This window comes from Cnephaeus nilssonii (genome assembly GCF_951640355.1).
Source record: "Cnephaeus nilssonii genome assembly, chromosome: 22".
NCBI lineage: Eukaryota > Metazoa > Chordata > Mammalia > Chiroptera > Vespertilionidae > Cnephaeus > Cnephaeus nilssonii.
In genome coordinates this window covers 10,731,286-10,757,417 of record NC_137093.1, presented here as the reverse complement: position 1 = coordinate 10,757,417, position 26,132 = coordinate 10,731,286, and the positions used below count along the sequence as shown (strand labels likewise).

At 47.8% G+C, this 26,132-nt stretch overlaps 1 protein-coding gene across 1 annotated transcript; it reads left to right on the top strand.

The window, feature by feature from the left end:
* Positions 1 to 1,065: 1,065 nt before the first annotated feature.
* CCDC63 (coiled-coil domain containing 63) lies at positions 1,066 to 25,152 on the top strand (the record flags this gene model as incomplete). Its single annotated transcript, XM_079762947.1, has 10 exons — positions 1,066 to 1,139; positions 4,372 to 4,561; positions 6,439 to 6,558; positions 8,888 to 9,069; positions 9,871 to 10,052; positions 10,743 to 10,963; positions 16,981 to 17,055; positions 21,127 to 21,319; positions 22,537 to 22,740; positions 25,001 to 25,152. Exons 1-10 carry the CDS (start codon positions 1,081 to 1,083, stop codon positions 25,150 to 25,152), a joined length of 1,578 nt encoding a protein of 525 aa, XP_079619073.1. The 5' UTR covers positions 1,066 to 1,080.
* Positions 25,153 to 26,132: the final 980 nt, after the last annotated feature.

Genomic DNA, 26,132 nt, shown 5'->3' with positions numbered 1-26,132 from the left:
TGCAGGGGACCCCTCAGTGGGTAGCAGAACTAGTAGTTTCTGCCTTAGGAATCTAGCCTCTGAGGTCTGGGAGTTGGGGTGCAGGGGATCTCACAGCCCTGGAGGACTTGTAGGGTTAACATGGCCGCCCTCTCCTCTGAATACCTTCAGACCAGGGGGTCTCCCACAGCTGAAGCTGGGCGAATCTTGCTCAAACCCCCTCAGAGGACACACTGCCCTGATGCCATTTGCCCCTCTTCTTTGGGAACACAGGGAGCAGGAGGGTAACCAACATGCTGGAACCATCTGCCCAGCTCCTAATAATAAATCGGGAGAGGAACAGGTTTCAGGCAAACATTGCTTAAAAAAAAGAAGAAGAAGAAGAAGAAGAAGCCTCTTTTCACACCCGGGCAGCCATCTGCCGTGCCCTCCTCATGTGCCAAGCTGTGGGAGGAGGGGGGAGGGGGAGAAGGTGCCTCTGGCTCCTGCACCACCAACAGGGGTGGCTCACAGGTTCTCTCCCTTTTGCCTCTGAGGACAGGACACTGCAGAGAGAGGAAGGAGCAATCGCTGGCTGAGCAGAGGGAAAGCACAATCCCTTCAAGATGCCGACGGTAGGTAATAATAGCTCTCGCGTGGACAGCTTGCTGTGGGTTAGGTGCTGTGCCGTCCAGTGTACACATCTCAACTCCTTGAATCCTGACCACAAATTTATGGGTGCCCTTTTGTGGATGAGAGACTAGATGTGCAGTGACTCACCCAAGGTCATCCAGCAAAGCTGCCTCTTCAGTATGCAATAATGGGCCTAGCCTCCTCTCCATTCTGGCACCCTGGGGGTGGGGATGCTTCCCATGTAACAGATAAGCAGTTGACATCACTCAAGGATGACCTTCCACCTCCAGCCTTGCCCCAGGGGCCCCTGTCCTCTGCCCTTGAGCTGAAATGTGGGCTTCTCTGGTTACCTAACTTGCTGCTCTCTGACTCACCCAGTCAAAGAAGATCAGGAGAAAAGACTCCGAAACTCCCCAGGAACCTTCGGAGAAGGAAAAAGAGCAGCTGGCTGAGGTGGAGCTTCGGAAGCTGAGGCAGCAGTTCCGGAAGATGGTGGAAAGTCGCAAGTCCTTTAACTTCAGCTCCCAGCAGAAGATCTTGAATCAGCAGTGAGTGATGGTTGGGGTTTTGTGCTAAGCGAACTTGGAGAAAATTTTGGCTTTGGTTTTGGTTTCTGAGGACCACCTGGGATAGCTTCAGTGGGGAGGGGGGGTTTCTTCTCAGAATCCAGTGTGTCTCAGGGACTCCAAGGGGAACAGGGCACCCATGTCTTAAGGAAGGACCCAAATGAGAAACCATTCCTGGGTCTTGTTTCTTTCTATACATGGGTGTTCTCTCTGAATCTCAGCCATGGCTGGTGGGAGATGGCTGCCTCCAACTCTCTTTTTTTAAATATATTTTTATTGATTTCAGAGAGGAAGGGAGAGGGAGAGACAGAAACATTAATGATGAGAGGTAATCATTGATCAGCTGTCTCCTGTACGCCCCCCCACTGGGGATTGAGCCCACAACCTGGGCATGTGTACTGACTGGGAATCGAACCGTGACTCTCTGGTTCATAGGTTGACACTCAACCACTGAGCCACACTAGCCAGGCTGCCTCCAACTCTTGAACTACCAAAGGTCACACAGAGAGACTGTTGTGAATCAATTCCAATCCCAAATTCCCAGGAGAGAGAGAATCTGATTGGGACAGCTTGGGTCAGATGTCTACTCCTGGAACAATCAGCGGTGGCTGGAGGTGGGGCCGAGGCCTAGGACACAAGATGGCTGTGGGTATCATTCCCATGGTCCTAGCCCTGGAGGTGGGGAATGCCCAGAGAAGGAGAAGTCACCAGGCTGTCAACACCCAGAGCAGCGGTGGCCAACCTTTCGGACCTCACGGACCATCAGTGGTCCGCGGACCACTGGTTGGCAACCGCTGCCCCAGAGGATGTTTCCTGCTTGTGCATCCTTAAGGGATCTGCAAGGTAGAATGATTGGCCCAGTTGGCATGGCTCAGTGGTTGAGCATCGAACTATGAACCAGGAGGTGTTGGTTCGGTTCCCAGTTGGGGCATGCAGGAGGCAGGCGATCAATGGTTTTCTTTCATATTCTCTCTCTCTCTTCCCCCTCCCTCTCTGAAATCAATAAAAATATATTAAAAAAAGATAGAATGTTTGAAATCGGGTTGCCCTAGGGTTACGGTATGTATAGTTTCTTTGGGCAGAAGGAAGGTGTTTCCTGAGGTTACATAAGCAAACATTAAACAGGTATTTTTAGATTCCCTCCAAGAGAATGCAATTTCTCAGCTCCATCCCTAATGTTTGTACAGGCAGAGGCTGCCCATTATTAGGAAGAAGAGCTTGCTGTTAGATGATGCGTGGGGGTCGGAAGAGAGGGAAAAGGGGCTCTTTAGATTTCCCATGGATTTGACTCACAGCCACTGCTAGTCCACATGGGATCTGCATGTCAGTTAGAAAAAGGCACCCTCTTTCGAGACAATGTACTGCCATCTGTTGGAAACGTCATCACGTAGAGGTTTGTTAGAACAAGATGAAGTGTCTCCCAGAAAAGTGTAATAAATCAACAAATCAATATCTTTTCAAGCAGATGGTGCTCCTTTGGGCCATGCAGTCCCCAGCCTGCACATCTGTGCCTGGACTTAGATGGGGGGAAAAGTCCCACCTGCCAGGTTTGGAAGACTAGATGCTCTAGAACTGGGTGTGCACGCTAGTAGTCCCTAGCCACATGTGACTATTTACATTTGCAATTGCCCTGCCTGTGTGGCTCAGTGGTTGAGCATCGACCAATGAACCAGGAGGTCATGGTTTGATGACCAGTCAGGCACATGCCCGGGTTGTGGGCTTGATCCCCAGTAGGCAGCCAATCAATGATTCTCTCTCAACATTGATGTTTCTCTCTCTCTCCACCTCTCCCTTCCTCTCTGAAGTCAATAAAAATATATTTTAAAAAATTGCAATTAATTAAATACAATTGAAAATTCAGTTCTTCAGTTGCACTAGGCACATTGGAAGTGCTCAAAGCCACACGTGCCTGGTGGATGCTATCTGACAGCGCAGCCAGAGACCATTGCCATCATTGCAAAATGTTCTATTGCATGGTGCTGTTTTAGGACAGTGTCGGCGAAGGACGGTCTGGCTGGCTGCCTGTTTTTGTAAATAAAACAGCCACAGCTACATTTATTTGTTCATGCATTGCCTATGGTTACTTTGTTGAGTAGTTGCAACAGAGACCGTCTGGCCGGATAAACCTAAAATATTTATTCTTTGGCCCTTTATAGAAAGAGCTTTGCAGACGCTGTTCTAGTGTGGCACTGCCAACACTTCAATGGGCATTCGAGTCACTTGAGGATCTTGTTACAGAGCAGATTCTGATTCAGTAGGTCCTGGGCTGGGACTTGAGCCTCTGCATTTCTCCAAGCTCCCTGAGGATGTTGAGGCAGCTGGCCTGCAAACCGCACTGGGCAGCGGGTGTGGGGTGCCCAGTGTTCACCAGAAACTTTGCCTCGGTGCCGTTTTCTGTTGTTCAGTTGTTGTGCAGTCTCCTGAGCCTTTTCTCTTCCTGAAACCCCCCTTCGCCCATATCCCCCACCCTCTCTCTTCTCCACAGTAGACTGAGGGAGAGAAAGGAGGAGACTCAGGTCAGCCAATTTAACAAATCATTAGCACCCCAAGTAGAGAAACTAGTGGAAGTTAGGGTTACTGTGTTGGTTCAAAATTGAAAAAATTATCTGATGGGTTTGCCTCTCATTATTAGAAATAATTGGTTGTAAAGTCTGGAAAGAAAGTCTGCGGAATCAGACAGATGCCAGTGAGCTGGGGGCAAAAGAGAACGTGGGGGCCCCCCCGCCATGTCTGGGTAATGGGTTTTGACAGGCACAGCTCCAAGTTGTTCCCTAGGGGGAAAAAATGCCCCTAGGACAGTGGTCGGCAAACTCATTAGTCAACCGAGCCAAATATCAACAGTACAACAATTGAAATTTCTTTTGAGAGCCAAATTTTTTAAACTTAAACTTCTTCTAACGCCACTTCCTCAAAATAGACTCACCCAGGCCGTGGTATTTTGTGGAAGAGCCACACTCAAGGGGCCAAAGAGCCACATGTGGCTCGCGAGCCGCAGTTTGCCGACCACGGGCCTAGGAAGAAGGCAGAGCAGTGGACGGAGCAGTGAACTGGGTCGCAGGCGATCTGAGTTCCAGACCAATGACCTGGGCAGGTCCCTTCCACTGCTTCAGTGGGCTGTACCTCTCCGAGTCTCCTTCCACAGCGAAGGGCGCTGGAGTGTCTGATCAAGGTGAACTCGGGGTTCAGGGTTAATCATGCACTGCTTTCCTAACAGCAAGGAAATCAAGACCCTGCAAGAAGAGCAGGACGAAATCACCCTGCGCTTGAATCTCATCAAGTCCTCCAAGAACTTGGATCTGAATGAGAAAAACTATTTGGAGCTGCGTTTCCTGCTGCAAACCAAAGAGGACTACGACTCCTTGATTAAATCGATGAAAATGCTCTTGGCTGAACTGGATGAGAAGGTATGGTTTTACTCTTAAAGGGCCAAACAGAACACAGAGCAAGGGGAAAGGGTATGAGAAGTACCTATGATGCCTTAGGGCAGGTATAACACCCCTCCCGTCTTCACTTTCCTAAATGTGACTGGTCACTGTCTCCACCACTATTGATCCCAGCTCTATTGATCCATTTCTCCACCATGATCTCCAGTGCCTCCCCAAACTTCAGATAAATTTCCAAATTCTTACTTTACCTCTAGGGATTGGCTAGAGGTAAAGTCCAGGTAAAATCCAAAATCTGACTAATATTAGTTGCAAACACCAATCACTGATAGACATGAAGCACGAATGAGGAAGAAAACTTTCTTGTTTTAAATCACTGAGTTGGGGGGTGTTTGTTACTGCAGCGTAACCAAACATCTCCTGACTGATGCAGTAAGAATTTGAAAATTTACTCGAAATACAGTGAGGAGGCACTGGAGAACACAGTGGAGAAATGGATTAATAGAGCTGGGAGATCAGGGGTTATATAAAGTGGTGGATAACATCCATGGTGTGACAGCTAAAGATGCTTTTGGCTGCAGGTAACATATAATACTCAAGAGGAATGTGGACTAAAAGGATATTACTTATCAATTATTTTTTAAAATATATTTTATTGATTTTTTTACAGAGAGGAAGGGAGAGGGAGAGAGAGTTAGAAACATCGATGAGAGAGAAACATCAATCAGCTGTCTCCTGCACACCCGCTACTGGGGATGTGCCCGCGCAACCAAGGTACATGCCCTTGACCGGAATCGAACCTGGGACCCCTGAGTCCACAGGCCGACGCTCTATCCACTGAGCCAAACCGGTCAGGGCTCAATTATTTTTTTAATAAACTATGTTTATATGTAGGAGACAGCTTGATTCTAGGTACAGAAAATCATAGAGGATTTTACAGCTGCATAACTTCCAGAGGGGCACTGGACAGTCACCAAGAATGGGGCACAATTCTTGGATGTCTGTTGTTGTCTCAGATGTTACAGGATGTGTGACATCTCCTGACCCACCCATTAAGTGCCACTAGAGTCCCATCATTGCAAGAGCCCCAAAACACTCCACAAGGTTACAGAAGGCCCTTTGTGGGGGAAATACCTGCTGGAAACTTTCTGTGGGAACCATGGGTTAGGACAGTGGTCAGCAAACTGCGACTCGCGAGCCACATGCGGCTCTTTGGCCCCTTGAGTGTGGCTCTTCCACAAAATACCACGTGCGGGCGCGCATGTACAGTGCGATTGAAACTTTGTGGCCCATGCGCAGAAGTCGGTTTTCGGTTCTCAAAAGAAATTTCCATCGTTGTACTGTTGATATTTGGCTCTGTTGACTAATGAGTTTGCCGACCACTGGGTTAGGGTAAGGTGGAATTTATGCCCACAGGTGAATGAAATTTACAGCAAAAACTCTAAATTGCCCTGGCTGCTTTGGCTCAGTGGATAGTGTCGGCCTGCATACTGAAGGGTCCCAGGTATGATTGCAGGCTCCTCCCCATCCCACACCCTGGTCGGGGCTCATGCAGGAGGCAACCAATCGATGTTTTTCTCTCTCATTGATATTTCTCTCTGTTTTTCCCTCTCACTTCCACTCTCTCTAAAAGTCAATGGAAAACTATCCTCAGGTCAGGATTAAAAACAAAACAACAAACAAACAAGCCAAAAAAACCTCTAAATTGCCTCATTTTACCCTAAACTGGCTAGGATTAAGTTGAATTGAGCATGTATCTGAGAAATTAAAATTCTATTTATAGGAAAAGAAAGAACATTGCAATTTTTGTTAGCACACTCAAGTTAGTGAACTGTCGGATTTGTACCCATACAGATGTTAACACAGCTGGGTTTTCTTTTCTTTTTTTATCTTTTCAGATTACTCAGATGGAGAAAAAAATTGTAAACCAAAAACAGATCTTCACAAAAATACAGGAGGCCAATAACCCCCGGAAACTTCAAAAACAGATCCACACGTTAGAGACACGTTTGAATCTTGTACGTAAAGGGTTCTCAGCAGCTTTGCAAACAACTCTGCCTCTTTTTGCTCAGAGTAAAGAATGTCTGTGGAGCCATTAGCAGAATATATATACTCATTTAGTAGACAGACTCAGGAGGTGGTGAACTAATGGTGTACGTCTAGATCAGGCAGCCTGTTAGAATTTACCATCCACTCACTCTGTTCCACCCACTCTGTTCCATCCTCTCTTGTTGGCCCATTGTTACCCAAGGTGCCTTTCTCCTTCTTGCTCTCTGCACCTTAACACATGTGGATGCCCGAATACCCTCTACTTCTCCCCTTTCCCTCCCCCATGTCTGGGATGCCTACTCTTAGTTCCCTGCTTCATAAACTCCTACTTGTTTTCAAGAAGTAGCTCAAATATTACCCTTCACCAGGCAGAATTAGTTAGACTTTCCTCCCCCATGCCAATCTGCTCATGCCTCTATTAGAGCGAGTGCCTTTTGGTTGTCATTGATGTCTCTGAGAAACAGTAGGCATAGATGTGCATACCTTGATAAAAAGAAAGTGGTGTTTCCTGATCACCTTCAGTCTACTGTGGTTTTGGCATTAAGCAGGATTTTGTTGCAAACTGGTATAAGCAAAAATAGCTAATGTATTGGTCATAGAAGTGAAAATTTTAGAGAAGAAGTGGTACCTTCAGGCATAGGTGGGTCTAGGTGCTCCAAACATGTCTTTAGGACACTTTATCTGTCCATTTTTTTCTCTGGGTGGACGTCATTTTGGGGCGGCCTCCAATGTGAACAGGTATCAGCAGAAAGGGAGTCTCTCTTCCCTAAGAGTTCAGACACAAGTCCCAGGGTTCCCATGGGGCCAGCCTGGGTCCCGTGCCCGTCCCTGAATCAATCACTGTGGTCTGGAGTCACGTGGCTACCCTTTGGACTGCATTCCTCCCCCCACCCCCTCCTCCCACCAAATCGGGGAAGGCAGCCCTATCCAATGATGTGGTCTGAGATTGAGGGAGAAGTGGTTGCCCTAGAAAAGCGTAAAGAAAGGGAGAAGAAATGCTGGGCAGGTACAAACAGCACATTCCAGTCTGGCTTGTGAGATTGCAACTCCCAGGACACCAGCCAGAAGAGAAGGAAAGTGAATTGATCTGGAGGGAAGCTTGTCACTAACTCACTACACAAAGATCTTAGCTTTGCCAAAACTCTGACCACTAAGCTTTACCCAGGAGTGGCTGAACCAAATTTGACCTGGTCTCTGTCTGCCTCCCCCCATAGCCTGGAAGCTGCCTGAGGGCAGGGCAGTATCTCTTTAATATCCCTGCACCATGATTTGCTGCCATGTGCAGAATGCCTAGGATGCATGTCAAAATGCAGGTTCCTGGACCCCTTCCACAGTTACTGAATCAGAACCTCCCAGGCTTGGACATAGGCTGCACTATTTAAAATTTTTTTTATTTATTTATATTGATTTCAGAGAGGAAGGGAGAGGGAGAGAGATAGAAACATCAATGATGAGAGAATAATTGATTGGCTGCCTCCTGTATGCCCCCTACTGGGAACCGAGTCCACAACCCGGGCATGTGCCCTTGACCGGACTCGAACCTGGGACCCTTCAGTCCCAGCAGGCTTGATCCACTGAGCCAAACCAACTAGAGCTGCACTATTATTAACAACCCCAGTGAGGCTAAAGGTGGTTAAGAATCAGTAATGCCTGGCACAGTGTGAGGCTCACGGTCGGTGCTCAGCAGACCTCTGTTGATTGAATGAATTAATAAATGCATACATGATCTAATGATGACTGGTCTGTAGAAGTCGGCTTTTTGTTAGAGGTCTATTCAGATTTTCTATTTCTTCCTGAGTCAATTCAGTAGTGTCTTGCTTCTTTAACACTCTACAAAGCACAGGACAGCCCCACCACAGTGCATCTTCCAGCCCAAATGTCAACAGTGCTGTGTGTGAGAAGCTTTGCATTAAAACAGCCCCATCCCAACTTCTTTCCTGTCATCAATTTACTGAAGAGACCAGGTCAATTGTCTTGTAGAAAGTTCTACTTTCTGGATTTGGCTGATTGCTCCTCATGGTATCATTTAGCTTGTTCCCCTCTCCCCTGTAATTACTGAAAACCAGAAGTTAGGTATAAAAATAGGTGAGAAATTTGAAATCCAAGAGAAGTAACTTGTCAAAGGCCACTGAGCCAGTTGGTGGCCAACTTTAGCCTCTCACCCGGTGCTGCAAGCCACTGTCCTTTGGGCCTGGGGTGGGAGGTTGGGGGAAGACCTCCAACCCTCCGGCTGCTTTTTGGAAGCTTATCTCATGCCCTAGGAATGAGCCCTGTTTTGAAGCACACCCCTCCCCACAGGTCACCACGAACTTTAACAAGATGCTGACCACCAATGCTAAGCTCCGGAAGGAGATTGAGGACCTACGGTATGAGAAGGCAGCTTATGACCACGTCTACCAGCAGCTCCATCGGCGCCTGTCAATGCAGAAGAAAACCATGAATGAGGCCATTGAGCAGTCTGCTCAGGCCTATGAGCAGAGGTGGGCTGAGGGAGAGACCCTCGGGGGAAAAATGTCTCTTAGACCCCCGCTGAGCATCTAATTTCCTACTCTGGGCCACCATTGCCTCCGGTGCTTATGTGTTGAGAAACCTTAAATCATCACAATAACTCTAAGTGCTGACTGTGTGCCAAGCCTGATGCTAGGTGCTTTGGGTAATATTTCAACCCTCACAAATGCCATAGGAGTTATACCCCCATTTTATGGACCAGGAAGTGGAAGGTTACAGATGCCAAAATACCCGAGATCCAGATAAACGGCAGAGCTGAGAGTCAAAGCTCTATGTTATATTATCTCCTTCAGGTGCCCCTGCCTCTAGTCCTAGGGGTCTCTCTTAGTCTCCTGGCTTTACTCTCATAGGGCCAAAAGACATACAGTTCAGCAGTGGAGAGCACATGTTTTGGAGTCAGTGAGATCTGGTTCAAATCCTGGCTCCAACACTACTATATCGTTGTAGGACCTCTTTGGGTGGTAGTGAGGATTAAATAATATATATGTATTAAGGAGTGGCTGGGACATAGTCATTGACAAGTGGTGATGATGGTGATGGTGATAATGCTGATGGTGGAGGTGATGATGGTGATGTGTGTTCTGGTGGTGATGAAAGAAGAAGAATTTCCTGGGTGTGGTCTAGACCTGGTAGCTCCTGTCATTCAGGTAAAGAGGGTTGTTCCTCCACTCCCTGATTAAAGGGAAGATGGTCATTGGCAGAAAGTCGCTCTGGGCTGGCAGGGAGAGGGGAGGGTCCTCTGGACACTCAGGCTCTGTGCCCCCTTCACCCAGACTGGAAGCCACGGCTCGAATGGCTGCCATGAAGGATCGCCAGCAGAAGGACATCTCTCAGTACAACCTAGAGATCCGAGAGTTGGAGCGTGTCTATGCCCACGAGACCAAGCTCAAATCCTTTCTGCTCATCAAGCTGAATGATCGAATGGAGTTCGAAGAGCAGGCCAAAAAGGAAGAAGGTACACTCTCCTGAAGGCAGAGGGACCAGATGGTAAACCAGGCTGAGAAGCTGTAGCTTCAGCCCAACAACAATGGGGAGCCACAACATGTAAAGGGGTCATGTGACCAGATGTGCCTAGAAAGATCCTTCTAATTGCCACATGGGGACCAAATCAGAGAGAGAAGACTGAGTTCAGGAGAGTAGGAACTATTGCAGGAATCCAGGCTGGAGAGAGCAAGGTTTAGAGAACTTTCTTGGTTCTGATTTCATGAATCTGCCAAGTTCTGAGCCTTGTCTCAGGCCCCTGTCCCCAGGGCTTCCTTGAATTTCATTCTGCTCAAATGTCTCATCCTTTGAGAGGACTTCCCTGACCACCCAGCTCCCCATCACAGCACCTCCATTCTCAGGCCACAATGGTAGTTGTTGGATTTCTTTTTCTTTTTACTTGGCTCTCTTCTTTCTGTCTGATCCCCCCACGAAAACTCCACGGGGCAAAGATTTTGTACCCACAGGGCCCCACTCAGTGTCTGGCACATAGTAGGTGTGCAGTGAATATATTTGTGAAGCAACTAAGAAGTGAAGTTCCTGCCCCATCTCCTGGGAAAGCCTCCCCAAGGCACGATAATAATAAACACAGAACACATCTCTGCTGGGCACTGCACTGAGCGCCTTCCTTTCCACACTCACATTGCTGCCTTTTCCTTTCTAGCTCTCAAGCCAAAGAAGGCCAGGAGGAAGAGCAAGGGTGAGAGTTTTGAGAGCTATGAGGTGGCCCACCTCCGGCTGCTGAAGCTGACTGAGAATGGGAACGTGAATCAGCTCATTGAGGAATTTCTGGCCAAGGAGGAAAAGAACTTTGCCCGGTTCACGTATGTCACAGAGCTCAACAATGACATGGAGACGATGCAGAAGAAGACTGAGAAAATCCAGGTCAGAGCCACTCTTTAAAAAAAAATAAAATTTATTTTTATTGATTTCAGAGGTGAAGGGAGAGAGAGAGAGAGAGAGAGAGAGAGAGAGAGAGAGAGAGAGAGAGAGAAAAGAGAGAAACATCAATAATGAGAGGGAATCATTGATCAGGTACCTCCTGCAAGCCCACAACCTGGGCATGTGCCCTGACCAGGAATTGAACTGTGACCTCCTGGTTCGTAAGTTGACACAAACACTCAGTCACTGAGCCATGCCGGCTGGGCAGGGCCACTCTTCTTTCCTAGGCCTGAGACCGGCCCGCCCCCACAGCAACCTTCCCCATTGGGGACTCTTCGGAACACTCTTTGAGATGCTCTGCAACAAAAAGGGCCTCAAGGTCAAATCAGTTTGGGAAACACTACATTTCCCCCAATGTCCTGCCTGCATTTCAACCTTCCTGGAATCGGTATTTGCCTTTCAATCCATGTACACGCTTAATGTGGTCATGTCCCCTCACTCCAAGTGATATCTATTATCCATGGCATGTTTTATAATCCAGGGTTCAGTAAACTATAGCCATGGCCAAATATGGCCTGTGGTCTATTTTTGCATAGCCCATGAGCTAAGAATGGTTTTTATATTTTTAAAGGGGTATAAAAAATAAGAATCCTATATAATAAAGAGGTAATATGCAAATTGACCATCACTCCAACACACAAGATGGCTGCCCCCATGTGGTCAAAGATGGCCGCCCTCATGTAGACACAAGATGGCCGCCACAAGACAGCTGGCAGGGGAGGGCAGTTGTGGGCGATCAGGCCAGCAGGGGAGGGCAGTTGTGGGCAATCAGGCCTGCAGGGGAGGGCAGTTAGGGATGACCGGGCCGGCAGGGGAGGGCAGTTGAAGGGGACCCAGGCCTGCAGGGGAGGGTAGTTGGGGGCGACCAGGCTGGCAAGGGAGGGCAGTTAGGGGTGACTGGGCTGGCAGAGGAGGGCAGTTGGGGGGACCAGGCCTGCAGGGGAGGGCAGTTGGGGGTGACCAGGCCAGCAGAGGAGGGCAATTGGGGGTGGCCAGGCCTGCAGGGGAGGGCAGTTTGGGGGTGACCAGGCCTGTAGGGGAGGGCAATTGGGGGGGAACCAGGCCAGCAGGGGAGGGCAGTTAGGGGTGACCAGGCCTGCAGGGGAGGTCAGTTGGGGGTGACCAAGCCTGCAGGGGAGGGCAGTTGGGGGTGGCCAGGCCAGCAGGGGAGGGCAGTTAGGGGCAACCAGGCTGGCAGGAGAGGGCAGTTAGGGGCAATCAGGCCAGCAGGGGAACAGTTAGGTGTCAATCAGGCTGGCAGGGGAGTGGTTAGGGGGGTGATCAGGCTGGCAGGCAGAAGCGATTAGGGGCAATCAGGCAGGCAGGCAGGCGAGCAGTTGGGAGCCAGCAGTCTTGGATTGTGAGAGGGATGTCCCAGATTGGAGAGGGTGCAGGCTGAACTGAGGGACACACCCCTCCCCCGTGCACGAATTTCGTGCACCAGGCCTCTAGTAATATATAAGACAGACCATATGTGGCCTATAAATCCTGAGAAATCTATCTGGCTCTTAGCCTCAAAAGCTTGCTACCCTCTGTTAATCAACAGCTTCACAGAATTGAGAGGAGATGGGTCAATTCATCTTGGAGAGACTTGATGTCTATGAGCATAGTAAATGCTCTGACAAGTCCTGTGGTGAAGAAACCTGTTTGCCTTCATTGAACCTATCATTTCCCAAACTTAATAGGCTCCCTGGGCTACTTATTCCCCAGAGCATACATAAACAGCCTTTGGGATGGCTACAAAGGATAGAGTCTAAACTCAGGGTGACACTCCAGGCTCTTCAAAATGTAGCTTCAACCTGCCCCTGCAGGCTCCATTCCCATCACGACCCCAAGGCTCCCTCTGCAGCTGCCAGACCCAGCTGTGCCACGCATCTCCCTGCCCGAGGCTTTCCTTGTGCTGCTTCCTCCTCGCCATCCCCTTGCCCTTCTTCTGATGAAATACTGCTCATTAGTCCCTGCCCTGCACAAATGTCATCTCCTCTGGGAATTTATTCTTCCCTCTGAGGTCTCAGTGTTCTGTTTATATGACAAGAGGAGCCACTTCCTTTTGTAATGTCACTGTTTCCTGAGTGTGGGGCTTGTGTAAGTAGATCATAGCTAGCATATATAGGTGAAACTTTTAATTTACCAGCAATGAATTAACTGTAATGAGGATTAGGAAAAATGTAGCTTGCAGAGCACACTTGTGACTTGGATATTATTAGTGTGATCAGTAATAATAATAGTAAACAAATAATGATCAACATATTAAAATAAAGTTTGGTTTAATTAAAGACTATTAAAAGGTAACAGTAGGTTGATAGATAATAATAGTATAGGTGGCATGCAGAAATGGCGGAAATGGAGGCAGTTGTATCAGTTAGGGTTGTCTCAGGAAACAGATGGCATGCCCCAAATGGGTAAATTGAGGTGAGTTTTTTAAAAGGGACTATTTACAAAGAAAATTAAGAAGGGAGAGTGCAGGACCAGCCAGAGGAGAGGGCTCCAGAACTGGTGAGGCGGGGAGGAGAGCAGTTTCTGGAATCAGGAGCGAGGTGTGCGGAGAAAGCTGTCTGTGTGCCCTTCCTGGAGGGATGTGACCAAAGTAGTGACCTGCCAAGGAGTGGGCAAGTAACCCCCAAACTCACTCTCCTTCTGCCCTGTAACCTCCAGCTGGTGTCTCTCATTGGCTAGGCCCAACCCAAGCCAGAGGGTAGGAAGGTAGATTCTGGGAGAGATGGAGAATGTCCAACTCACAGTGTATTCCCTCTGCATTCCTGATGCCCAGGACGGCCCCGCACACAATGGGAGGCACATTTAGTAATGGTTCCCAAACAGTAATTGACCTTGACCTTCCCATTCACCTGGAGGGTGCTCTCCTTTCCTCCATTTGCCACACAGACTGCCTCTGGCATTGGGACGAACATGTCTGATGAAGATGGCCAAATTCTTACCCTTTCTGGGCCTCAATCTCCTCATCTGTAGAGTGACTACTTGCACTAGAGCAAGTTTCCAAGTTTTGTTTTTTTAAAAAATATATTTTATTGATTTTTTTACAGAGAGGAAGAGAGAGGGATAGAGAGTTAGAAACATCGATGATAGAGAGACATCGATCAGCTGCCTCTTGCACAACCCCTACTGGGGATGTGCCCTTAACCAGGTACATGCCCTTGACCGGAATCGAACCTGGGACCCTTCAGTCCGCAGGCCGACGCTCTATCTACTGAGCCAAACCGGTTTCGGCAAGTTTCCAAGCTTTTATAAAAAATCTATAGAAAATTTTTGTTTAAACTCAGGTTATGAGGAAACACCAGTGAGAAACCAGTGGAGCGGCCCCTGATGAAAGGGGTAGGGTGGAGGTGGATGGGTGATTGGAGGAGGTGCCTGAGACCTTACCTTTTGACTTTCTTGTGGCATCTCTGCTCAAACTAGGGCTCAGGTTAAAAAAAAAAAAAAAAGGATTCTAACATCTGCCTTCACCCCTACCTGGAGGGTTGTGGTTAGAGCTATGGGTAGGGCTGGTTCCCTGGGACCTGCCCCTTCTTTTTTGCAGCTTTCCTTCTTTTTAGCTTGGTCTCCCCCACCCCCATATTAAAAAATTTATTAGCTGCTAGCATTTAAAAATGAAACTCTGGATTTCTGATTTCTCTTGGAAAATCAGATTTGACAACTCCTGCCCACTTTCGCATGGGAAGCTTAGTCCCCTGCCCCTATAATCCCCAAGCCTGCCCTCTTTCAGCCAGACCAGCTGGGTTTGAGTTTGCATCTCCCATGTAGGTGCTTCACCACTCCCCTCTGGTGGCCATGTGCAGTATTGCAGGGACGGTCTTTGAATACAAGGAGATCTGAAGGAACATGGAAGGATGGTCTGGGAGTTGGCAGGACCCCGAATCCTTATTTTCCAGGAAGGAGCACCTTACTAGTCCCAGTGGGGTGACAGAGACAAGCCATAGAGAGGGATTTGAGGAAACTGACCTGGCCAGGAAATGGTTCCCCAACAGAATTGACCTAGATCTTTCCCATTCACCACGATGGTACTTACTCTTAGCTTACACAGCTTGTCTCTGGCATTAGGACGGGATGTGTCTGATGAAGAAGGGGCAGGTCCTTGCCCTCTCTGGGCTTCAGATTTTCCATCTGTAGAATGATGTTTGGACCAGAATAGTAGTTTCTGAGCTCCTTTTTGAAGTTACAGAAGTGCCTTTGGGGGCTTAAATAGAGTTGCAAATGCTTGTTGAATAAATCCTGAAAACTCTGCTTTCCAATGGGACGGCTTAATATGTTAAAAATCTTAGAAGAGAAAGATATGCTCATTATAGAAAAATTGGAAACTACCTAAGGATAGAAAGAATTTTAAAAACCACCCATTATTCCATTGCCTAAAGACAATCATTTTGAACTCTTTTCTTCCGATCTTTTTTGGTGATGCTTTAAAAACTTAACATAGTTATTATCACACATTATGCATAAAGTTGTATATTATAATGGAAAAAGTGTTCTTTGGGTTATTTGTTCATTCAACGAGTTATTTGTTGAACACCTACTATAGGCCGGACACTGTTCTGGGCACTGGTAATGTGGCTGTGAGCAAGGTGACAAAAAGCTCTTCCCTCATGGAGCTTCTTTTCTGCCAGGGAGACACAGACAATAAACAACAAGCCCAACAAACACATAACTGATAGAGTATATTAGAAAGTGAGAAATGTGGATAAAAAGATACAGTGGAGCATGTTAACAGAGGGATTCTGGAGTCAGGTGAGGGCATGGCCATTGAGAAGTTAAGCTTAATCAGACTTGTAGGTGAGGGAATAAGCTGTGCAGATCTTTGGGGGGATGACTATTCCAGGCAGAGAAAACAGCAGTGCAAAGGTCCTGAGGCAGGAGAGTACAAGCAGGCTAGGGTGCCTGGAATGGAGAGAGATGGGGTGGGGGCTGAAGTTTGAGAGGGGAGGGATGCTATGGGTGCCGGGCAGAGTATATTTCCAGAAGAGTTTTTGGCAGTCACGCTGAGAAACAAGAGCCGTGGGAGAGTTCTGGGCAGAAGAGGAATGCCACCTACTCAGGTTATGTACGAAATTTGGAAAATACTAAAAAGTATAAATAGAAACACCAAATCAAGGAATATCCCATCACCCGGGCATAGCATTGGTTAATCTTTTGGTAGATTCCTTTTCCTTTAAAGATGGGAAATATAATCTATATGCCTGTGGGAAAATGTAATTCAAGAGAATATAAAGTTTCCAGGTGATTCTGGTTCATGCTAGAGCTTGAGAAGCCCTGCTCTGGAGCTGCCTGTCCATTACAGTAGCCACTCACTACATGTGGCAATTTAAGTTTAAATTAAATTAAGTTTAATTTAAAAATTAGTTCCTCAGTGGCACTAGAACATTTCAAGTATTCAGTACCCACCTGTGGCTAGTGGCTGCAGTACTGGGTGATGCTGACAAGGCATTTCAACCATCACAGAAAATTCTATTGACTACCCTGTTCTAGACACTTATCCAGAAAAAAAAAATGAGCTATCTACCCTCCTATTCCCACAATGTTTTTTGTTGTTGTTGTTGCCTCTCACTAGTGCAGTATTCTTTTTAAAAAATATGTGTTTTATTTATTTTAGAGAGAGAGAGAGAGGGATAGAGAGATAGAAACATTGATGAGAGAGAAATATCAATCGGCTGCCTCCTGCATAACCTCTACTGGGCATCGAGCCCACAACCCGGGCATGTGCCCTGACCGGGAATTGAACCAGCAATCTCTTGGTTCATGGGTCGACTCAACCACTGAGCCACACTGGCCGGGCCCTCACTTTTTTTAAATTAGGAAACCTCCAGGGGCATAAGAGGGGCTCAGGGGTTCTGGGCTCCTTGGATTGGATAATTTAAATCCTCACAAACTCCTCGAGGCACAGCCTCATTTCCAGGTGTGGCGGGAAGGGGAGCACCCACTTTTTCCCATGGTCTGGTTTTTTTCTCGAGCAGAATGAGATCCTCTACTTGCAATCCCAGCAGAAGACGTCTGATGATTATGACCTCTCTGTCACGAGACAGCTGGAGGTAAGACCAGGATGGGAAGGAAGGGACACAGGAATTTCCGTTGTCTGTCTGTCTGTCTGTCAGGCAGCCTGTCCGTTGGTTCTCAGGAGGAGTAAGAAACCTGCCCTGTGACTCTCTACTAGCCTAAGTCACATCTTGGCAGATCTGACCGTTTGTCCCAGGCAGCCTCTGCTACAGGTATTGCTGCAGAATTTTGTCCCTAGGGCCACTTTGTCCATTTAAAGACTCCCCCACTTCAGGGAGCCTAGCCCAGGCCCTTGCAACTATAAATTTATCCCAGGTTGGCAAATGGCAGACAGATCTCTGCCTCAGTCTTTTTTCTCAGTCTTTTTTGTCCTGGCTGTAGCCTGTTCTCAATCAATAATAGTTATTACAAACATATCTTGAGCAAGTACTACATACCAGGTATTAGGCTAAGTGCTTTGCTTGCACTCTCATTTAATCCTCACAGCGGCCCTATGAGGTAGGTGCTCCATTTTACAGATGAGGAAACTGAGGTTCAGAGAGGCAAAGTCACTTGACCAACATCATGGAGCTGGAATACTGTCTGAGCTTTGCATTGTATTTAGCTGCCAATAACACAGACCCAAAATAACTGGGGCCTAATCAAGATGGGAGTTTATTTACTTTGTTAAGAAATAAGACTGAAGTCATGATGTCATGAGGGACCCAGGCTCCTCTTTTTTGTTTTGCCATTCTTAGTGTGTGGCTTACACTCCCAAGGATGCCTCTTAGTTGTGAGGATGAGTATGGCTGCCGATGGTCCAGCCATAACACATATATATTGCCTTGCTGGTTGAGTCAGCCAGCTTGAAAGTTCTTTCCTGGAAGTCTCAGCCAATGACTTCTGTGTTTACACCTCACTGGCCATTCCTATTGCCAAGGAGAGTTGGAAATACAATTTTTAGCTGGGCACATGGCCGCCCTAAATACAACCAAGGTTTTGTTACCCAGGTATAAAGGGAGAATGGATACCAACATCTGCCAAAGATGTGAATTCAGAGAGTTGACTCTAAAGCCCCCTTTAAATCCAATGGTTTCTGGCCCAGGAACTGTGTTCCTAGGTCATTTCCTTTCTCTTCTCTGTGGCTTATTTCTGTTCTTGGCAAATGCACCTGGTAGACACCTATGGCGGTGCCATTCTCTAGTGGGCCACTGGGGGGAAGCAAAGCACATGATGCCCATTGCGCTGCTGCCGCTCAGAGAGGCCTTCCCCAGGAGTCCAGGTGTGAGGAATTAGACTTCCAGGCAGGACCCAAGTCCAAGGACACCCTTCCCGCGCTGGGCACAGACTTGCAGTCCCATGTCCTCGGCTTCGGGTCACCCAACGTCCAGGTGCTTTCTTGAGGTTGGGGTTAGTGCTGCTCTGCACCTCTGGGTTTTGAAGGCCTAAAGGGGGGCAGCTTAGGGAAGCTGGGCTCACCAGGCAACCCCAAGCACCTCTCCCACCATCAGCTTTTCTTCCTTTGGCACTAAAGGGACTTCTGGAGGCCTTTTCAAATGCAAAACAGGAGGATTTGTCTTAATAGCCCCCGGCTTTCTTAGTTCTGCTTCCATCTGCTCTGTTCTTGGAACCTTGCCACACACCTTCCATTTCATCATCTCCAGCCCCACTGGGAGAAAAGCTGGGGCCAGTCTTTGACAGGAGGGTTTTGCATAGGAGTTAAGTAACCAGGCCCTGGGAACACATGCGTGGCTGTAACTCTCGGGAAAGTCACTTCCTAGCTGTGTGACTTTGGGAAAGTTATTCAACCTCTCTGAGCCTCAGTTTTTTCACCTGTAAAGTGGGGGTAATAATTGTTCTCACTTCATAGGACTGTTACTTTCACGTTGTTACTAATAATTGTCCAAGTAAAGAGTTGAACCCAAGGTCAGGTACTTAGACAACTTGATACAGGAGAGCTAAAAACAAATTTACTTTTCTTCTCTGACCTCAATATTCCTCATCTGAAAACTGGGTCAATGTTGTGAGGATGCATGTAAAATGCCTGGAACATTTTAGGTGTTGGACACGTTATCACGATCACATTAGGCTTTAAAAAAATTGTGAACTTTTAAAAAATTTTTGTTGACTTTAGAAAGGGAGAGAGAGAGAGAGATACAAACATCAGTGATGAGAGAGAATCATTGATCGGCTACCTCCTGCATGTCCCCTACTGGGGATCGAGCCTGCAACCCAGGTATGTGTCCTTGACTGGAATCGAACCTGAGACCCTTCAGTCCATAGGCAGACACGCTCTATCCACGGAGCCAAACCAGCTAGAACAAATTGTGAACCTTTGATGCACCTTTAGGACGAGAGGGTAGCTCTTGCTGAACTATGAGAAAAATGCAGTCCTGGGCACTGAACATTCTAGTAGCTAGGACAGGAAGCTGCCTGGTGCAGTGGTTGAGAGACTGTTGGAATCCTGACTTCCCTTTCTTGGGTGTGTGTCTCAGAGCCTCAGTTTCTTCACCTGGAAAATGGGCGTGGAGGGAGGGCTGACCCCTTGGAATGATTACCTGGGACAGAGCCCTGGGGAAGGGGGTGGGTCCTTCAGGGCCCATTTTACCTTTGCAAGTTGAGGACTCAGAGGGCGATGCTGGAAGCTTTGGAGCATTCACCCGAGCGCAGTGATTCTCAGCCTGGGCTGCGAGTCAGAATCACCTCAGAGGCTTTAACATTCCCCATGCCCAGGCTGCACCCCAGACCAGTGACTCTGAATCTGAGACTGGGGTCTGTGCAGCATATATATATATATATATATATATTCTATATATTTTAATTTATTTCAGAGAGGAAGGGAGAGGGAGAGAGAGATAGAAACATTAATGATGAGAGAGAATCATTGATCAGCTGCCTCCTGCACGCCCCCCACTGGGGATTGAGCCCTAACCGCTTGATTCATAAGTCAAAGCTCAACCACTGAACCATATACCAGCTGGGCTGCACAGCAAATATTTTAAAGCTCTGAGGTGATATTAACTTGAAGGCAAGCTTGCGATCCAGTGGACTCTAGGAGATTCTTAAACTTCGTTGGGCGTTAGAATCTCCTGGAGGTTCATTAAAACACAGATTGCCAGGCTACACCCAGAGCCTCTGGTTTAGTCTGCACTGCAGCCCCATAACTTGTATTCTAACAGGTTCCCCATTGAAGCTGACACTGCTGGTCCTGGGACCCCACTTTGAGAACCATGGGGCTCGAGCAATGTTTTAGCCTGTGAGTGGTGAAATTAGTTTGTTGGACTGCAACCAGCATTTAAAAAATAATGAGACAGAATAGAAAAGAAAATATTAGAACACACAATAAGAATATTCATTTGTGAAACTTTAATTTCATTTGATTAGATAATATATATGAACACACACACACACACATACACATACATATGTATGTAGGTAGGTAGGCTGCAAATATAAAATACATTTCTTCCTGTGGGTGGGCTATAATTTTTAATAAATGAGTCACCAGCTTTCCATTAAAAAACAAAACTAACCAACGCCCTAGCTGGTTTGGCCCAGTGGATAGAGCGTTGGCATGTGAGCCAAAGGGTCCCAGGTTCGATTCTATCAAGGGCACGTACCTTGGTTACAGGCTCCTCCTTGGCCCAGGCCTGGACCCTGGTTGGGGCTCATGCAGGAGGCAACCGATCGATGTGTTTCTCTCAGATCGATGTTTCTCTCTGTCTTTCCCTCTCTCTAAAAATCAATGGGAAAATGTTCTTGGGTGAGGATTATAAAAAAAAACTAACTACCCAGTACACATGTAGATATACATAAGTTATGTATACAATACATAACATACATTATGTACTGGTATACAATAAAACTTACATTAAGTAATACTTATCCTATTATCGGCAATGCATACTAGTATTTTTCTCTTTCTTTTCTGTTCTACTTCATTTTTAAATGCTGACTGAGGCTCATTAATTGATCTTGCACCCCCTTTGAGGTTTGAAAACCTGCAGTGTGGAGACCCTGGCCCCAGAGGGTCCTGAGCCCTCACCCCCACTGAAAGTCTTTAGGGTGGGCTGACCCTAAAGTGGCAGCCTGGCTGACCTGGGGTGGGAATTGGGGTCTGCCACCAGGAGAAACTGAGGAAGACCAGAGAGGAGGCGGATATGTATGAGGACAGCTACAAGGAGATCCAAAAGACCTTGGAGAAACTCAAGAGCTCAGTGGAGAATCTTTTTAAGAAAATAAATTGTGATTCCACCAAGATCCTGGTGCAGTTAGGGGAGACAGGGAAAGTCACCGATATCAACCTTCCACAGTACTTTGGTGAGTCAAGCTGGGGCCCGTTAAATTCTTAGGAACCATTTCCAGAGCTTTCTGTCACCAGGCATAAGGACTTGTTTTTCTTTGTTTTGTTTTTGTGGTAGTAAGTCTGGTGGTAAAGCATGTGGGCACTAATGCTCGCCTGCCTGGATTCAAATCCTGATTGTATTCTTACAAGCTGTGTGACTTTGGGCAACTTTCTGAACCTCTCTGTGCTTTAGCTTTTTCATCAAAAGAAAGAAAGAAGTGATCTTTATCAGGGCAGGACTGCCAGTTTGTTGATACTTGATTTTTCCTTCCATGCATCCACAGTCTACCACAGTGCCTGGCACAGGAGGCATCCATCCAGTAATCATCTGTAGAATGAATGACTGACTCCGGAGACTGCATGGGGCTATGTAACACAGGGGAAAGGGCAGCCCTTCCCCCCACCCCCCAACCCAGGCAGATCCGGGAAACATTCCTGCAGGTGGCAAGGCCTGACCTGGGTCTTAAAACTCCAGTAGGGGTTATTCAGGGAAGGTGTAGTGAAAGCATTTTAGGCAGAAGGCACGGCATGAGCAAGTCCTGAAGTCTGAGACAGAGAGAGCACTGGGGAAAATCAGCAGTTTAAAGCAGGGCAGCCCAAGCCTTCCAATTTTTACTGTAACCCAGTGTTTCTCAACCTTCTTTTTATTAGCACCTTCTAAGGAGCCTTTTAAAATATTCTTTCCCTAATTGCCCCATCCTCATAAAAATTTAATACTGTTGATACACTGTATAACTGTTTGTCTCCTGTATGTATATGTGTACTTTATACGTTAGAGCAGGGGTGGGAAACCTTTTTTTCTGCCAAGGGCCATTTGGGTACTTATAACATCATTCTCGGGCCATACAAATTACCAACTTAAACATTAGCTTGCTATATTTGGTGAAACATTTAATTAACTCATCCCTAATGCCTTGGCCGGGCCAGACCAAATGATTTTGCCCAAGGGCCAGACATTCCCCACCCCTTCCTTATAGTCAGTTTACTTTTTGCCTCTCAAGAACCAAATTTTACCTTTTTGGGGTGATACTGCCCCCTTAAGAATGCATGGTGTAACCCAAGAGAAAGCCATTGTCCATATAAGAGCGCATGGCAGCCCCCACTTCCTATTCCTTCCATTCCTCTCTAGCGGGGGACACCACCCCGAGATTCCCCTCTTGGCGGTGATCTTGATCGCCTTGTTTTCCCCCAGCCATTATTGAAAAGAAGACCAACGACCTGCTGCTGTTAGAGTCCTACAGGCGGTTCCAGGAAATGGAAGAGGCAGAGACCGAGACCCCGCCGTCCTTCAACAACCCTTTCTGGGGCAGCTCTGCCCTCTTCAAGAGTGCAGACCCCATCAAGGTCAACCCCCCAGTGCTCAGGACTGACCCCTTCAGCGACAGGTTGGATGAAGGTGAGTTCTCTTTCTACCCAGATCTGCCCAGGTCACTGGGTCAAGGCTCCTAGGAAGCCCGCGGTCATGAGGGTCTGCAGTGTTGAGCCTCAGTTTCCCCCCTTTTACGAGCCCATCACTTTCATTGGGTACCTTCTTGGCTGTGGCCACTTGACATGGTTCCCTTAGGGATGCTTCTCCCTGTGGCCCATGGCCTTGCCGCAGACCCTGACGTTCAGTTGTCCTGGATATATTTTAAAATCACAACTGTTTTATGACTATTTAAAATGAATCTTAAGCCCTCGCTGGTTTGGCTCAGTGGATAGAGCATCGACTTTCGGACTGAATGGTCCCAGGTTCAATTCCAGTCAAGGGCACATGCCTGGGTTTCAGGCTCGATCCCCAGTAGGGGATGTTCGGGAAGCAGCCAATCAATGATTCTCTCTCATCATTGATGTTTTTCTTTCTCTCCCTCTCTGAAATCAATAAAAATATATTGAATAAAATAAAATAAAATGAATCTTAAAATATCCAAAATTTCCAAATTGGCAGATTAAGGGCTCACAAGATCTCACCTCTCACCTCTCACCCTATGCTCTTGAGCCTCACTCCACCCATGACCTCCCTTGGTCCCGTCCCATCCAGAAGCCTTCCATTGATCTTCCTTCCTTTCAGAGTTCATGACACTCCCCCTCATGGCGGAGGGAGGGTGAGGAACCAGCCCTTCTCCCTGAATCTGGGGATAAAATCGGCCCCACTTGGTTTGGGGAGGGCAGTTTGGCAGCTTGTATGGGAAGCCTGAGAAGTGGATGCACCCCTTAAGCCTGTAATCTCACCTGTGGGAATTGGTCTTCCAGGGAAAACATATTCAGGGGTCTAAGATGAAGGTGGTAGGATGTTCTCGGCAGCCCCAAACTGGAAGTGACTGAAATGCCCACTCATTAGAGATTGGTTAAAGAAGTTACCATTCACCCCACATACAATGGGATACCACGCAGCCACTGAAAAGAATGTGATGGTATATAATATATTCAGTGGTTCTCAACGGGGGGTGATTTACTCCTCAGGGGGCTTTTGGCAATGTCCAGAGATATTTTTGGTTGTCACAACTTGGAGGAGGGGATACTACTGGCATTAGGGGCCAGGGATGATACTAAAATCCAACAATCGTACAATGCATAGGACAGGCCTTCATAACCCTGATATATATGAGGAGAGAGAGAGAGAGAGAAGGAGGAGGAGGAGGAGGAGGAGGAGGAGGAGGAGGAGGAGGAAAGTTGAGAGGAAGGGAAAGAGGATGACACCTTGATTATGCACTTGAGAACAAAGAGGATGTAGAGGCGACTTATGGTGGATATTTCTGGGTGGTAGTTTGCAGAGAACTTTACATTTCTGAGTTAAACAATTCTGTATTGTTTAAGTTGTTGTTGTTTTTTTTTTGTTTGTTTTTTTACAATGACCTGTATCACTTTAGTAATCAGAGAAAAAAGTAGATTTTGAAAATGCTGCCCCGCCTCTCTGAGCAGCATTTCAAGTGTGCAGGTGTGCCAGGGACAGATAGAAAGACATGCCAACACGCATGTGCACGTGTGGGCACGCCTTCTGTTCGATTTAGCTGAGGCAACCGAAACTTAGCCGGAGTGAAAGCTGGGTCTGGTGTCAGCCGCCTTAGGCCAGCTTCCCTTGGCCCTTTGAATTCCTGAAAGAGGTGGTTTGTGGGCATAGATGGCAAGGTCAGATGTCTTCTCCTCTGTTCAAGGGAATGTTGATAAACATTGGCTTCTCTTAGCTCACTCACCCCTGTGGCTCACATGTGTGGATTAAAAGAGACACCCCCTCTGGGCACATTAATTAGAAAAAGGTGCCCCTTTTGGGTACACATGGTTTGGCAATGTAGTAGGGGCTGGATTTCAGCCCATTCATTCATCATTCATTCATTCATTCATTCATCTGTCTCCACCTGGCATCCTTGTGCAGTCTACCTCCTGAACAATGGCACATGGAGTGGCCCTGTCTCCTTGAGATTAAACCAAACTCACCCGGGAGAAAACAACAGCTATTGTCCGGGCATCCCTGAGCAGTACATCTCTGCCTAACCTTTTCCTCCCCGAACCTCGAGAACGGTCATACTCCAACCCCAGCATTGTGGAGGAACCCAAACCAGGCCTGGACATTCTTGCCTTGGGCACCCACGAATAGGGCAGAGAGGCACTGTCCCTGGGAGGGCGGTGTGCTGGGTTCGACTTTCACACTCTTCACCCGAGTCTCACTTCTGGCGCAGTGGACCACCCCCTGGACCACAGCAGCCTTCGGCGGATGGTCCTCGGCAACTACACCGCGAGGGAGTCTCGAAATAAGGATTTACCGCCGGACAGCATCCCTGAAAAGGGGGACGACCTGAGGCCCAAGAAGAAGGCCCAAGTCAGCATCTGACATGGGTGGGGCCACATTTGTACCATAACCTGAGAGAATAAATGTTTTGTTCTGTAACCCCACTGCCTCTTCACATTCACTACTAGGAGACTAGGGCGCTGGGAGCCACCCCGGAACAGGGTAGAGGAGCAGGAGGGGTTGAGGTCTAAAGCCCGCACAGGATCCAAGAGCTGTGTGAGGCCACCATGGCCCTGGAGAACCTGAGATTGTGGCCAGCACAGATCTCCCCTTGTCATGTCGACTCGGTGAAGCAGGGATGAGTAAAGCGTAGGGGCCTGGGGAAAGCCAAAATATTTAACTTCACGTCGCAGAATCACATCGGGGTACAGCAGCCACTCACAGGCAAGAACTGGGAGCCACATAACCTCTGCGTCTGTGTGTGTGTGTGTGTGTGTGTGTGTGTGTGTGTGTGTGTGGTGGATGAACGTATCACTGCAGAGCTGTATCCAGGGCGTCTTGCCCTGAAACACACGCTGCACTTGAATGCTCTGAGCTGGGGCCCCTCCCAGGCCTTCCCGGGTCCTGGCTGTGTTTCTGCAGAGCCCCAGGAAGTAGGTTCTGGGCATGAGGCATGTGGGTCATTGCAGTGAGTGGAACATGGTGGGGCACCCTGAGTCCTTGCCTGCCCAGCTTGCTGTTGACTTTGAAAGGGGCCCCATTTCCTGGCAGCCCAGGCTGCGGTCATCATTCGTGCTGATGGGGCTGCCCCTGACTGAGCTCCTACAGGGGCTCATGGTTATTCTTGAGCCTTGAAGACTCTCTCCAGTTCTGGCTCTTCTGACTGCCTGGACCCTGTCATTCCTTCTAGGTGGCTCCAGCTGCCATTCCCATCCCCACTTTCAGCTCTTGGCTCCCATCCCATCATTCGCTTGGGCTGTGTCCTGAGTTCTTGAGATTCTCTTGAAAACTTACGAGGGTCTGACGTTCACTCTTCTTCCTGAAGGCATCTGGGTTTTCCTTTGGGGAACAGCCATGTGTTT